The sequence below is a fragment of the Triturus cristatus genome, chromosome 10 (genome assembly GCF_964204655.1).
Source record: "Triturus cristatus chromosome 10, aTriCri1.1, whole genome shotgun sequence".
Taxonomy (NCBI): domain Eukaryota; kingdom Metazoa; phylum Chordata; class Amphibia; order Caudata; family Salamandridae; genus Triturus; species Triturus cristatus.
This window is the reverse complement of record NC_140593.1, coordinates 1089951171-1089967045: the sequence shown is the minus strand read 5'-3', so window position 1 is coordinate 1089967045 and position 15875 is coordinate 1089951171. Positions and strand designations below refer to the sequence as shown.

General features: G+C 44.4%; 1 protein-coding gene across 4 annotated transcripts in view; it reads right to left on the bottom strand.

The window, feature by feature from the left end:
• KCTD5 (potassium channel tetramerization domain containing 5) overlaps nucleotides 1-15875 on the bottom strand; it is a 370201-nt gene that overhangs the window by 33101 nt on the left and 321225 nt on the right. For 2 of the 4 annotated variants that reach the window (XM_085629272.1, XM_085629274.1), the window contains one exon: nucleotides 10283-10341. The exons of the other annotated variants lie outside the window; for them this stretch is intronic. In XM_085629272.1, coding sequence (XP_085485398.1) covers nucleotides 10297-10341 — 45 coding nt within the window. In that variant the 3' untranslated portion in view covers nucleotides 10283-10296. The remainder of the gene's footprint in view (nucleotides 1-10282; nucleotides 10342-15875) is intronic. 4 annotated transcript variants of the gene reach the window in all.

The following is a 15875-nucleotide window of genomic DNA, read 5'->3' as shown; positions in this document are numbered from 1 at the left end:
ACACGCCCACTCAGGCCACGCCCCCTTTTCGCCGCCTACAAATACGCGCTGACTAACAAGCGCCAGTACTTGGTAAAAGCACTCCTGAGGCGGAAGCCGGGAGGCCTGTGTTGTACCTTTTTTTAAATTACTTGTTTTGTTTAACTTTTAACATTGTGCACTTACCCTGAGCACCTACTCGCCTAGCTCCACTCTGCCATTACCAGCGTGGTCACAGCGAGGAACGCGCTGAGCCCTTCGCGCGCGCCGCAACGGTTGACACGCCCCCAGAGAGGACACGCCCACTTAGGCCACGCCCCCTTTTCGCCGCCTACAAATACGCGCTGACTAACAAGCGCCAGTACTTGGTAAAAGCACTCCTGAGGCGGAAGCCGGGAGGCCTGTGTTGTACCTTTTTTTAAATTACTTGTTTTGTTTAACTTTTAACATTGTGCACTTACCCTGAGCACCTACTCGCCTAGCTCCACTCTGCCATTTCCAGCGTGGTCACAGCGAGGAACGCGCTGAGCCCTTCGCGCGCGCCGCAACGGTTGACACGCCCCCAGAGAGGACACGCCCACTTAGGCCACGCCCCCTTTTCGCCGCCTACAAATACGCGCTGACTAACAAGCGCCAGTACTTGGTAAAAGCACTCCTGAGGCGGAAGCCGGGAGGCCTGTGTTGTACCTTTTTTTAAATTACTTGTTTTGTTTAACTTTTAACATTGTGCACTTACCCTGAGCACCTACTCGCCTAGCTCCACTCTGCCATTTCCAGCGTGGTCACAGCGAGGAACGCGCTGAGCCCTTCGCGCGCGCCGCAACGGTTGACACGCCCCCAGAGAGGACACGCCCCTCCGCCCTCTACCAATGTGCCACTTTCGGACGCGCAGCGGCCGAGCGCAGCGGGAGCGCCGGCATCGCGCCGAAGTCGAGCCAAAGTCAAGCCCGTCTGTGCCCGTCCGTGCACGACCGGGCCTAGGGCCTGCCCCCATGCCGGATCCTACCTCCATTAGGATAGCCTACTCTTGACGAGACCTCCTCAGCCTCAGAACCTCAAAAAGTACCTCCTGTCAGGCCATACATGACCCTAATGTCCCCTTCACGAGGTGTATCATTTGCAAACCTCGCAACCTTTTCCTTGCCAGGACCACCGCCCCTCTCCCAGGCCTCAAATTAGCAACCCTTAACTGTAGATCGCTACCAAAACACGCCCTTCTCATAAACCACCTTATTGTTGATCACGAGCTGGACATACTTTTCTTAACGGAAACTTGGATCACCGACCACTCTGATTCCGATATAGTCGCGGCCCTCCCCCCGGGCTTTCTCATCATGTCCCAACCTCGCCCTTTAGGTCGAGGTGGTGGTATTGCCATCATTTACCGTGACGACTTCTCCTGCCGATCTTCCGAGATCGAGAGCAAGGAATCAGAGAGCTGTATGTTCACTTTGTCACTCTCGCCGACCTACTCCCTATCCGGCCTTTTGGTCTATAGACCCCCTGGACACTTCGGCCCCTTCTCCGCCGCCTTTCTAGAAACCGTCTCATCCCTGGCTCACTTAACATCTAATTTCCTGATTACAGGCGACCTCAACATCCATTTTGACGATCTTACTGATACAGGTTCCTCGGACCTCATCAGCGAAATGGGTGCCCTTGGTCTCTCCTTGATTAACTTAGGAGCCACGCACGTGAAAGGTCATCTGCTAGATCCTGTATTCTCGAATATCCCTTCACTCCAGTTCACCAATTCCCTCCCCCTCCCGTGGACGGACCACTTCTTGGTCTTAACCCATCTTCCAGGGGCCTTTAAGAAACCCCCCAACCCCCCTATTTTTACCAGGGACAGATCCTGGGCCAGACTCTCGACGGACAACTGGATCTCGGCGCTGGAGACTACTATCCCCAGGCTCGCAGCCGACCCTACCATGGCGGACAGCCAGTTCAGAGACTGGATCTCTTCATCCCTCGATAGCCTCATACCCATCAAGAATCGGGAGGTGAAAAACAAGATCAAGGGCAACGCCCCTTGGTACAATCCCGAACTTAGAGCGCTTCGTAAAATCTGTAAAAGGGCGGAAAGAGCATGGAGGAAAGACTGGCTACATAGCAACAAGGATTTATATCACAACGCGGTAAGACAATATAAAACTGCCCTGAAATCAGCCAAATCTACGTTCTATGACAATAGAATACAAACTGCGTCCAACTCAGCCAAAGAGTCCTATCAGATAGTTAAAGAACTACTCAACATCCCAACAGCGCCTCCCACTCTCCCCCCCCCCCCCAGACAGAAGCAAGGATCTGGCAAATTATTTTGAGTCCAAAGTCCTGCGGATACTGGACTCCCTTCCTACTATCAGTTCCCCACAAACCCTGGCCTCAGTGGACAAAAACAACATCCCACAGCTGGAGACTTTTAGACCAGTTTCCCTCACCGAAGTCACATCCACACTAGGGAAAATGAAAAGCGGTTCCCCCCTTGACCCAGCCCCAGTTAGACTGCTCAAACAGGTCTCCCCCACCATAGCCCCTATCATAAGGGACCTTATCAACTCCTCTCTCGCTGCTGGAACGGTTCCACCCAACTGGAAGAATGCAGTCGTAAAGGCTTTACTGAAAAAGCCCCAGCTGAACCCGGACGACATGTCCAACTATAGACCGATCTCACTACTCCCTTGCATCAGCAAGCTGGCTGAAAAATTAGTTAATTCTCAACTATCCCAATTCCTCGAGACAAACAACATCTTGCGCCAATCTCAAACCGGGTTCCGTCCCGGCCATGGAACGGACACTGCTCTCCTCTCTGTCATCGAGGAGGCAAGGTGTATCTTAGACTCAGGGGGATCAGTGGCAGTGATCCTCCTGGATCTGAGCGCCGCCTTTGACACGGTTAACCACCGCGTCCTTTTACACCGCCTGGCCAAGGCAGGTATTGTGGGTACAGCGCGAGCGTGGATCGAATCCTTTCTCTCCCAGCGATCCTTTCAGGTGTGGGACGGCAACTCCAGATCAGATCCTCACCCACTGAAGAATGGAGTTCCCCAGGGGTCTTCGCTTAGCCCCACCCTGTTCAATGTATACATGGCGTCCCTGGAAGACGTAGTGGCCCCCTACGATATAAAAATAATCAACTACGCTGACGACACCCAACTGGTCGTCTCCCTGTCCCACCTAGACAGCCATCCTGACAGCCTGCTGCTCTGCCTCCAGGACATTCACACCTGGATGTGTGACTCGGCCTTGAAACTTAACGGCGCTAAGACCGAGGTCATGCTCCTGGGTAATAAATGGACTGCTTTCCCATCCACATCCTGGCCTGATACTTTCGGCGAAATCCCCTCTCCTAGAAAGGAAATTAAAACTCTAGGAGTCTGGCTGGAACCCGACCTGTCCATGAAAACACAGGCAGCTAAGACAGCTGGCACCTGCTTCGGTCTTTTACGGTCCGTACGCAAGATACTGCCCCTTCTACCACTCCCTTCCAGGAAACTACTTGTCCAGGGTCTTGTCCTGGCCCGACTAGACTATAGTAATGCCATCTATCTGGGGGCCCCGGAGTACACCCTGAACAAACTTCAACGCACCCAGAATGCGGCTGCAGGACCATCATGAATCTCTCCCCTAGAGCGTCAACTAAGCCTGCCCTCAAAACCCTACACTGGCTTCCGGTCCGCCAACGAGTTCAAGGCCCTATGCACCACCCACAAGCTCATCAATGGAGCTGGTCCCGCCGTGCTTAAAAACTTGGTTACCCCCTACAAAGCCTCAAGATCCCTTCGCTCCGACTCCGAACATCTCGCTAGGGTGCCCAAATTCAGGAAGGCTCGCACCGGCGGCCGCCGATTTTCGGTTAAAGCCGCTACAGCTTGGAACTCTCTCCCGCTCAGTCTACGCCTGGAACCCTCCTACATGGTCTTCCGTAAAAAACTCAAAACTTTCCTGTTCCCCAAATAACACACTCCCTTTCCACCTTCTGGATCGCTACAGGTTAATAGCACGGGGATGCCTACGGGTCACCAGGCGCTCTATAAATCACAAAAAACAAAAAAAAATGGGTTGGGGAGGAGAAGAAGCAATGGGGAAGAAAATGAAATAGTACCTGAAATTTGTATCTTCTCCCTTTAATTCAATCCTTGAGACAAAAATGGATCGGGGCATTCAACTATGCGGACAACCTTCAATTAGTATTTGAAATCAACTCATTAGCAGCTTCAGTTATTCACTTTCAATCTACAATGAATGCGTCAGATTATGGAGAGCTAACATGATTGTGTCTGTGTGCCTGAGATGTCAATCTGATGACGGCACTTTTATACATACAGTTTGGACTTGCACGGCTCTAGACAGAATTTGAAACGGGGTACTGACATGCATGGCTAAAGTCCTCAGATGGGAAATACCTAGATGCCCTAGGCTGGCACTGCTGCACATAACAGACACAATAGGCAGCAATAAGTAAAACGCCATCTCCTCTGGCTCGGCCTCACCATCGCCAAACAAGACATAGTCAGAACCTGGAAATCAGATAGACCCCCTGCGAATAGGGCAAGGAAAAATGGTATGGATTTCTGTTTGAGATTAGAGATCTCGGTCTTCCAGGCCTGCGGCTGCCCACAGAGACATTCTAAAATATGGCAAAGATGGGCGGACAACCTGGGCTGGTCTTGCAGTCACTGGCGACGACGTCTCATAATAGACTCTGAAAGCAGATCTTATGATGCACAGAAGAGACATACCATGAAGAGAATAAGTAGCAATCATGATTCATATCTATCGGTTTCTGTTTGCCCTGACCCCCATCTTTCGTTCCTCAATAATTGACTTAAATACGGTATTGTCCCGGATATATTCAAAAGTGCGGAAATCATACCTATTCTGAAGAAACCGGGTGCAAATAAGTCAATTTTGAGTTACTATCGCCCCATTTCTTTGTTGCCGTACCTGGGTAAGGTTCTTGAGGCATATGTGGCTAACTGTCTCAGCTCCTTTATTGAACATCATCAGATCTTGGACTCCCATCAAGCAGGTTTTAGACCAGCTCATTCTACTGAATCTGTTATACTCACCGTTCTGGATGAACTAAGCAGACAACCGCATCCCTGGATTTGTCAGCAGCTTTTGACACGGTCGATCACAACAGCTTGATTGACCTTGTCAGAAGTGTCGGGATCCAGGTTCTGGAGTTGAGATGGCTTTCTTCCTTTCTCGACAACCGCTTTGAAGCAGTTGGGTTGGCTAATTTTTCATCCAACAAGAGGGAATTGACCTGTGGGGTCCCTCAGGTCTTGTCCCTCTCCTTTTTAATTTGTATCTTCTCCCTTTAATACAATCCTTGAGACAAAAAGGGATCGGGCATTCAACTATGCGGACAACCTTCAATTAGTATTTGAAATCAACTCATTAGCAGCTTCAGTTATTTACTTTCAATCTACAATGACTTATAAACTACTGGATGATTCACAATCAACTCAAGTTGAACCCGGATAAAACCGAGCTGATTCTTACAAGTGGCTCTGCCAACCCATGGCATTCCAATTTTTGGCCACCCTCTTTAGTCAACCCCCCCGGAACCTGCAGACTCTGCTAAAAGCTTAGGCATTGTGATCTCTAGCGATCTGTCAATGAATGCCCAAATATGCTCTGTAGTTTCTTCAAGCTTCTAATTAGAACAACCTCTTATCTGGCCTAACTAATTTCAAAAATGGTGATTACTCAAACAAGACATTTCCCCATGAAACAATCTCAGAACAAAGACTACTTACGAAGACAAATTCTACACACAAACTGCTTTCTTTCAAATTATTTTTATTTATCAAAAACATTTATATATATTTCTTTGTTTAAGTGTATATATATATTTTAGTTGTTTTAAACTCATGTGCTCAGACATTTACAAATAACAAATTCATGTTCTGTTACAATTGAAAATAGATCACATCTTGATTCTATTCATTTTGATGCACGTTATAATAACCCCCAAAAAAAGAAGAAACACCATCATCTTTCCATTCTCACCCATAAGTCTCATCACACATACCATCAAACACAAAAACAACAATAAAATTACAATAAAAGCACATTTGTAGAGGTATCCTATTCACTGTTGCTGTCCATCATAGTTGTCAGAATTAAGATTGAACATTCAATGGTCCATTAAGTTTATTTCTGATTGGTTTCTCTTTGATTTGATTCTTAGATAGGACTCCCAGATGTGTAGTCACTGGTCTATGCACGTTTCAGTGAAAATAACAATTTTAGATCACCTTCTTCAGGACCAAGAGAAAAATACTTTACATCTGTAAAGTGGTTTGGAATCGACTTGTACATACTCAGATGGTAGCATCAGTGAAGAAAGATGGATTGAACTTCCGAGAAGTACCTACTAAATAAATATATCATTAATTTTAAATACAAGATAGAGGGTCCACTTATCCAAATTGGGAAACTACCGGTTTCTCCATTTCATAGATTGAATTACAATAACTTCAAAGATATGGAGGAAATATAGCGACTATAATATACTACCAGACTGGATCCCAATCTAATTGAATCAAAGAAGCTGTATAGTAGATTAGAACATACTGAGTAAGGAACTACCCGCTAACCACAAAAGTTTGGCGACACCAATCTGGATTCTGTGGTACTTCACTGAACTAGAGATACTCCTTGCTTGAAGATAAAAACCCCCAAACCACTTTACAGATGTAAAGTATTTTTCTCTTGGTCCTGAAGGTGATCTAAAATTGTTATTTTCACCGAAATGTGCGTACACCAGTGACTACACATCTGGGAGTCCTATCTAAGAATCAAATCAAAGAGAAACCAATCAGAAATAAACTTAATGAACCATTGAATGTTCAATCTTAATTCTGACAACTATGATGGACAGCAACAGGGAATAGGACACCACTAAGAATGTGCTTTTATTGTCATTTTATTGTTGTTTTGTGTTGTTTGATTGATGGTATGTGTGATGAGACTGATAGGTGAGAATGGAAAGATGGCGTTTCTTCTTTTTTTGGGGGTTATTATAACGTGTATCAAAACTAATAGAATCAAGATGTGATCTTTTTTTCAATTGTAACAGAACATGAATTTGTTGTTATTTGTAAATATGTCTATCAGCACATGAGTTTAAAACATCTAAAAAATATATATACACTTAAAAAAAACAAAAATATAAATGTTTTTGATAAATAAAAATAATTAGAAAGAAAGCAGTTTGTGTGTAAAATTTGTCTTAGTAAGTAGTCTTTGTTCTGAGATTGTTTCATGGGAAAATGTCTTGTTTGAGTAATCACCATTTTTTAAATTAGATAGGCCAGATAAGAGGTTGTTCTAATTGCATTTACCCTTTCCCCATCCTCTTAGGCCTTAAAGTAATTGGGGGATACCTTTGTATATATAGGTTTCTGCAAGCTTCTTCCAACTACGTCGAATAAGGAAGATAACCAGCTTCCTGTCTAGGGAAGCATTGACCTTGGTTATTCTAGCCCTGGTGATCTCCCGACTAGACTATGCTAACTCCTTAGACTGTGGCATCCCTGCCTATCAACTTAAACCTCTTCAACTGGTTCAAAACCAAGCTGCCAAACTTATCCAAAATGGCAGCAGGCGACACCTATACTGAAAAATTTACACTGGCTTCCTGTGGCCAAATGATGCATTTTCAAGTTGGGATGCGCCATCTTTAAAGCCCTTCACGGCAACAGCCCTGCCTTTATTTCATCCCAGATTCAAAGATATATCCCCTCCCGCGATCTGCGCTCCGCTCATTTGAATCTATTGACCTCTCCCCTTTTTAAACGCAACAAGCATGGAGGCCTACGATTTGCTGTCCTAGAGCCTCAATTTTGGAACTCGCTCCCGGTGGAGATGAGATAGACTACCTCTTACGTACAGTTCCGAAAACTGCTTAAGACTCATCTGTTTGCCCACTCATAATAACATCTAATTTTCAGTCTCCTGTCACCTTACGTCTGCCATACCAGCCCCATGAAACCGTTGGTGTACGTGCACTAAACAAAAGTTTAACATAACATCAGTTATGTATATAATGAGCATTTAACTGCATTGAAGTTATTCAGTTATGTTTCTATCGAATATATAATATCGATAACAGTGTATACTCTCAAAATATGAAGTGATTGCCTTCATGCTTGATAATATGCCAATAAAATCTATAAAAAAAAGAGTACCTGAAGCCCAGGGAGCAGCAGATGGAAAGTGGAAGGGTACTTCTAAAAGTAAATCAACCAGTACTTAGTCACTGCTCCAAAATGTAGAACAGGGAGGGACATTGGGAAGCACTCGCCAATTAGGAGGCAGCAAATAAGTGACAAAGCCATAGAATGGCAAGCAATGGGCAGGCTCCAAGCCCCTAACGGCAAACAATACCCCTTGCAGTGACACATGAACTATTGGTAGGCGAGACCTAAGAACACAATCTTTATTGCACTTGCTTTCATATATACCACAACTCTGGGGTAACATCAGGGCTGGAGTGCTGCAGGGTCAACTTAAATGAGACTGCATTATCTGGACAAACCTGTGGAGAAACTGGCACACTGACAGAAGCTTCAAATAAAGAATGGCATTTTCCTAAAGTTCTTCACTCAGAGGGCAAGTGGAATCAAGAAAATCTGCCATTAATAGTGGCATTTCAGAAGGTCCTCAGGATAAAGCTCCATCGCGGACTTATTAACCATCATTTCACCAAGCAGAGCATTTCCCAGTCACGTTACATACATGCCAGGGAGCACTGCACCTTATTATCCCAGTTGACAGGACTGACTATCTACTTCCTTGCGTAAAATTGGTGGGAAAGTAAAGGTTACATTCATACAGTGCTGGTTTTCTGATTGAATCTGTGCAATAGATTTCAAGCTCAGGACTCGTTCTTTCCAAACATACATCGAAAATGACAGGAAGAGTGCTTGCATCTACTGCCATCGTAAAGGTCCTTGCTCTACCCAACCATTAACAAGGCATCAAGTTAAACAAAGAATAATCCAGCTCAACTAGACTATCCACTCTGCATCACCAGATTGAACATCTAGGACATCAGCATCACTACTCCAGATGCTATATGGATGCAGTAGCTGGACAGAGGGAAGACAAAATTACACATTTTATTGCAGGTGTCCTTGGACTATCATTTTGCCTTTTTTTGTTACTGTTCTAAAGAAATAAACTAACAGGAATACAAATCCACACCTCCGGGCAGCTCTTCTAAGAAATTTGCAATGTGCACAGTCATTCTACACTGTTTTTAGTGAGCTAAAACATGGCAAAAACAGAGACGCAATGAGCAACTGTTGTGTTCCATTTCTCCCTCTCCACCTCAAACTCCTTTCCTCAACTTAGACAGTAACAAGATATTCGGTGCCTGAATAAGGCCCTTCAGTTTCAGAGTGTCCAATCAACGTATAGTACTGCGCTAGTGTTTTAGGACAAAAAACAAAAACACTGCCCATGCTATCTACTGTGAACAATTTGTTTTCAGGGGTCTGCCTTTTAGTCATCCCCAAAATGAAAATGCCTTTGGGAGCAAGACTTAGTAAAGAGCCAACATTACATCTTCCTCTCCTCCATGCCTTGTAAGAAGGTCACATCTGTTGAACTACGAAGGTTCTATGTCAGATGTGCTTCATTCTACGGGGGCTGAGAAGATTTTATTTTCATTTCTACAGAAGTACATGAAAATATATTCAAGTTGCTATTGTTTAAACCCATCAACAGAATTAATATGGTTCAGCTTATCAGCACTGCATCTCAAACCAAAATATATTTGACACAGAGGAATCGGTAAACAGCCAACAGTTAATAGATGTTTAAAGCAGTCGTCTAATTTCATATGGATTGGACTATAGTTTGTGAAAAACTACACATCAGACATAGAAATATGAAGAGGAAGTTTCAGAAGGATACATGAAAGGGGCTTCAGAAATAACCATTTAAAATCTTTTACATGTTACATAAAATATCAGATTTGTAATAAAATGTCTTCAGAAGGCACACAGGACAATTTACTAAGGTAACAAGGCATATCCACATTAGAATACCTTTTGAAAAGAAAGCCAAATAAAAGTTTCAGCTTAATTACATCGATCCCTTTAGCGGGTCATTAACAATCTGCTTCACAATATGATCAATTAGAGCGGAGGAAGAGCCTGGCCAAAGGAGACCACAATCACAAAGGAAAAAGTAACCAATCTGGAAAGGAGCTAAGATTGGTTACTTTGGAAACAACTAGGGGATTGAAATGAGCTACCTAATTGGGAGAGCTAGTTCTCACCATTACATAAAAGATTAATCTGAGTCATTCATATCGTAATCCGTCTCTTCATCCTCACTCTGTATCAGCATGCAGCATGCAAATATAAAGAAAAGAAAGGAAAAAAAACACATTCAAAGTGAATTACGAACAATAACAGTGTTTGCCATAAGTGTTACAACTATTTTGTGGCATTCTTATCGAAATACATGACTTGCAAATGCAAGGGAAAGTTTCCTTTTAGATGATCATTACTTTAGGGACATTAACCGAAATATGATGAACAAGTTACTTACCTTTGTGAACGCACTATCTGGTGGAGACAGGATCTAGTCGCAGATCCTAACTGTTGAATCATCCCCCAGGCGAGAGACTGGATCAGAAAAAATGTTCTACAGCATGACCATGCGCTGGAAGAGGGCACCGCACGACTCCGTACAGACGTCATCGCACAATGTGACGGAGTCCATTTAGCGACTATTTTCCATGCTCAAAACATGGAGCCACATATAACAAGCATTTGCAATGCAACAGGTCTCGCATTTACGGGAGTTTGAGCTTTTGGCATTGTAAATTACAATGTCTTATTTATGTTTTGGTTTTTGAAACATAAATAAAACCCATTGTCATGTACAATGCCATTAGCTTAAACTCGCTTAAATGTGAGACCTATTGCATTGCATATGCTTGTTGCGTGAGTATGACTACAGTACATCTGCCATCAGTAAGTGTGGTCCTGATTCAGTGTTATTTGAGAATTTCTTTATAAACATATGCTAGAATACTGTATTTTGGTTTGCAGCATGTTTGGAAATGTTATTGGCATGTATATGCCACAGAGTATGTACATATGTTTGTAGAACATATCTGTAGATATATTCTTTAAGGTGATTTTGCATAAGTGAAAGTTACTTCCCTGTGATAATCCCAGTCACAGCTCACTGGTCCTTTTTAGATGCATTCTCTTGAATAATTGTACAGCCCTCTCTGGGGCCCATGTCCCAAAAAGCAGTAGAACACCTTTTGGCGTCACTCTTTAGAGCTTAGAAGACCCTTTTGCCTTTAGGAGTTCCCAGTGGTGGATTGCAAAGTGATGGGGCCCCCCTGCAAACTATGAAGAAGAACCCTTCATATCCTATGTCTCAGTTATTCATTGGCTTAGGCTGAATGAGGACCCCCTGAAATTAGGGCCAGACTGGGAACCCAAAGTAGCCCTGGCAATTTTCTCAGACCAGCCCGTAGGGAAGCACTGCCTGGACCCAGAAGCTGGAAAAGCTTGCCTGCTGAATTTGTTACTGGAGGCCGATATAGCAGCACTGCTGCAAAACTGCCCCTAGTAACAAAACTGGCCCCTACCCTTCCAGCCTCCCTGGGAAACTCCCGATGCCAGACACAGCAAGTCCGGTCCTGCCTGAAAGGTGGGAGACCACTCTACAATGCAGGGCTGCAGGGGTATGCATTAGGCCCCTGGAAGTTCCTCTTTCTGTTGAGATGGAAGATGTACACAGGAACTCCATATACGTTTTGAAACATATCAAACTACTAACCATTTAAATCAGGGAGGTTGGGTGAGTCACTTCTGATTCTAAGTAACCTATGTTGGCTAACCACTGTTACAGGTAAGTAACTTCCCCCATCTCTAGCATGGGACCCTTTGCGGGTTCACAATTGGTAACATTGCCAAACCACCATGTAATCCATATGTTCTTTAATTTGAGGGTTGAGGTGTCCTCCCAATTTATGTCAATATTTCAGCAATAAATAGACAAATCAGAATGCCTTAAGTTGTAGTATTTCAGGAGACAGCCTACAAAATCGAGCGAACACCCTAAAGATCTCCTCCAAGAAAACATCCCGGCCTTGAGAGATCTACCACAAGCCAGATGTCAAACTCCTGATCAACACCTACAAACTATCAACAACATCAAACATACAAACACCAGTACTACAAGGAAACCCATCAACTCTAAGCCTTCTGCCCAGGAAACTTTAAACACCAACCAAAGAGACTGCACGAATAACATCAAATCTCACAACTCTCCAGATGCCTCCTGAACCCAAGCATCGAAAGCAACAAAAAAAAGCTACATTCATCAAAGCCAATATTTACACTGTAACAATTATGACTAAGGGCCTGATTGCATCAGGACTGCTGAACCCTTAGTGGAGGTGCGGTGGCATTCAGGGACCGCCACTCCAATGGTCCGACTGTAGTATTACAAGTATGGCGGTCGAACCTTTATGGAGAAAGGCACCGCCTTGGGAACGCCAATGAACTGACCTGCCAGACAATGAGAATCCTAGTAATATGTCGGGCAGGCGGTTGTTGAGTTTGGCGGTGCGGGAGTGGGACAGTGGCGACGAGCAATGAGAAACTCTAGTAAGATCTTAAAACATATCTGCAAAGCACCAAAAATGGGAGGAAGGGCACTAACCGGAGACAGACTGTGTGACTGTAGTTCTCAGTAACAGAGGGCAGGCAGGCACTGCTGATGATCTCATTGATGTGATCCTTCACGGCCTGCGCTAGGCCAAAAAGCTAATTTTTTAGCATAGCAAGTGCAACTAGGAGATTATACGGTCACTCAGTCGCAGGCATAAACGGTTGCTAATGCAATAAGGTAAACAAGCATTTGCACGAATAGAGTTTCGTAAATGCGAGACCTATTGCATTTCAAATGCTTGTTTGTAAATGCGCCCATGCAGCGCTTTCACTTAAATGTCGGTCGTACCCCTTTCCTTAGACGAGCCAGGTTAGGAAATGCCATGCACCATTCCTACTGCCCTTTGTGTGGTGCCTGTTGCAGAGAATTCTAGAGCTGCCAGCATTTTCAGGCAAGTGGAATGGCAGTGAATCCCTCTGTTCAGCTCCAGGGTATCTGTAGTGATACAAATCTGTTTTCTATTGTGACCATATTTAGTCTATTTCAGTGCTTAGGTTGTAAAAAATAAAATGCCAGGGCTCTGGTCAGGAGGCCATTGCAGCTTGCGCCAAACATTGCCCCTGCCATGCTGCAAATGATAGTAACAACACAGCTACTAACCATCACAATCCTACAAGTGTGGCAATTCGGACTATTCCAGGCCCCCAAAGCTATAAGAATGGCTTGGGCGGCAGGTAATAGTCATTTTAATGTATATTGAATTAATAATTAATTGTTGTTGTGGTCATCTGCAAATTAGATAGTACAGCTGTCACTCTTCCTCTATCAATCCTGGCTCAAGTGTGATTTTCTGGCCATTTGAGTTCATTGATTGATATCCTGGTTTCCATCCTCATGCTGCCTATTTTTTTGTTGCAGAACATAGATCTGGCATAGCATGATGGTGGTGTACTGCGGAGTGGAAGTGACAAAGGCAGAGAGGGAGAGAGGTTTAGATAGAGAAATAAAAGAATAGAGGTCAAAAAGAGAGATCATTTAGTTTCCTGCGGCCCCTTGGAAGGTGGGGGCCCAGGGCAACTGCCCACTTTGCCCATGCCTTAAAACGTCTATCTTAGCTTTCGATCAGACAGTTTGGTAAATGTGTGGCTGTTCACCCTGGCATGTGGTAATTACCACTAGACCTCGGTCATAATCAGGGTCTAGGTCTGGGCTATGGATCAGCTGGTGATATGCCTGTATCATATTGCGGGAAGGCTAGAACTTCATATTTAGAAATTGTGCTTACCTGCCATAAGTATGAGACAGAAGTACAGATTGGAATAAACACTCATTTGACTCTGTATTTTGGAGGTGGCATCTTCAATAAAGTTGGTTGGTTGATAGCCTCCCGCCAGAGGTGCTAACAGTGAGAGGACAGGCATACAGATGTAGCTGCTGATAGGTCCTCACATTTACCAGGTGGGGTGCGTTGATAAAGCCTGTCCAATCGGCACAGTGCCTAATGACTCAAGGTCCCTTCAAGGTCCCTTCAGCTCGAGGCTGTGTCTCATCTCTCAAGAGGCCATGATTTACTTATATGTAGTCTCAGAACATTTTGTGCCACATGACCTGAATGAAAAAGGTAGGCTTTGGAAATATGGATACATCTGAAACATAATGCACTTAAGTCGACTATACAGCAAATGTGAAATAGCATTGCCTGTCATTGCCCCTTGAACTGCGCCTGCACACAACTAAGGCTCTGTTTCTGTGTAAGGAGAGTTGTCTTTTGTTTCCGACAAAAGGTTTGCACTGTTGACAGCGGTTTTAGCTGTGGATGAGTTGTATGTCTGCACAGAGCGTGTACCTTGTCTCCAATTTCCTCCATCCTGGCTTCCAAACCATTATTCACTGGCACGCGCGTCCCCATACTTAGCTCAACGGTTGTCAAAACAATTCGACAGAGCACATACAGCAGGAGCAGGTGGGCAAGGCAGGGAGGCCGCTCCAATTCACATAACATTAATACCGATCCTGGGGACATATTTCTAGTGCTGCATTAATGGCCATCAGCATAATACTTAGTGAGCAGCGTTTGTCAATGTATACCATCAGGAAGGATCAGGAATGGAGAGGAGGCTGACCACTGCAAATAGAGAGGGATAATGAGTCACAGATCACTGTGCCGCTCTACCAAGCAACAGGCAAACCACCACATCAACAGCATGGAAATGAGACGGAGAGTTGTAGGGCAAACAACCACACCAACACCATAGATCTGAGACGGAATGTTGAGGGCAAACAAACACATCAACACCGTAGATCTGAGACAGATGTGAGGCAAAGAACCACATCAACACCGTAGATCTGAGATAGCGAGTTGTAGGACAAACAATGGCATCTCCTCGGTAGAAGTGAGACAGATAGATGTCGAACAAACTAATTGAACTTGTTTGGTCAGTCAGGTTCTGATCAAGTTATTGATCTGATGCCAAAATGCAGTTTGGTCAAGATTGCAAGATTTGGGGTACCCGCATGTTAAGCGCCAACGGAGTCCTTTGATTTTGTGCCGCATAGAGCCAGATTTACAAAATATTTCCTCTTGCGAAATAGACACGCACATGAAAAAAGTATAAAGTCTGCATATAAGTTCGGACTAGAATGCACAATATTTGCATCTATTTATTTTTGCAGATAAGAGTTACAAATCTGGGAAATTCAAACAAGAGGGCAGAGTTCTTTGTAACTGCGATACTAGGGAGAGGGAAAGTCAATGTTTCTAAATGAGTACCTGTGAATGGTCATGGGATGATGTAAATACCCACTGAGATGTAATTTTCTGGCAATTTACAGACATTTGTAATGCCTTCTCTACGTATCTTTGCACTACTAAACATACACCTTGCACAACCAGCCGCTAAGAGATGTTGAACGAGTGAAAAAGGCCGGGGAACATCTCATTTCCTTAATGTGATTTGAGAGAAGGAAGGTGCTCACCTGGAAATTTGTTTTCCAAGAGGCAAAAAGTAAAATAAATGCAAAAGTGAAATCTCACTCATGCTAACTGAAGGCCTGAAAATGTCCTATGACACGGGCATTCCACACTCACATGGTTAGGGAATACAGGTGTAGGCCAGCGACACTATTACAATCATACGTAACCCTTGTACATGCTGCACCTATGCCTGTGGGGATTTTTTGACTTCTTCGCAAATCCTGCTCTTCAGACCTGGACGTGGGCTGCCATGTTG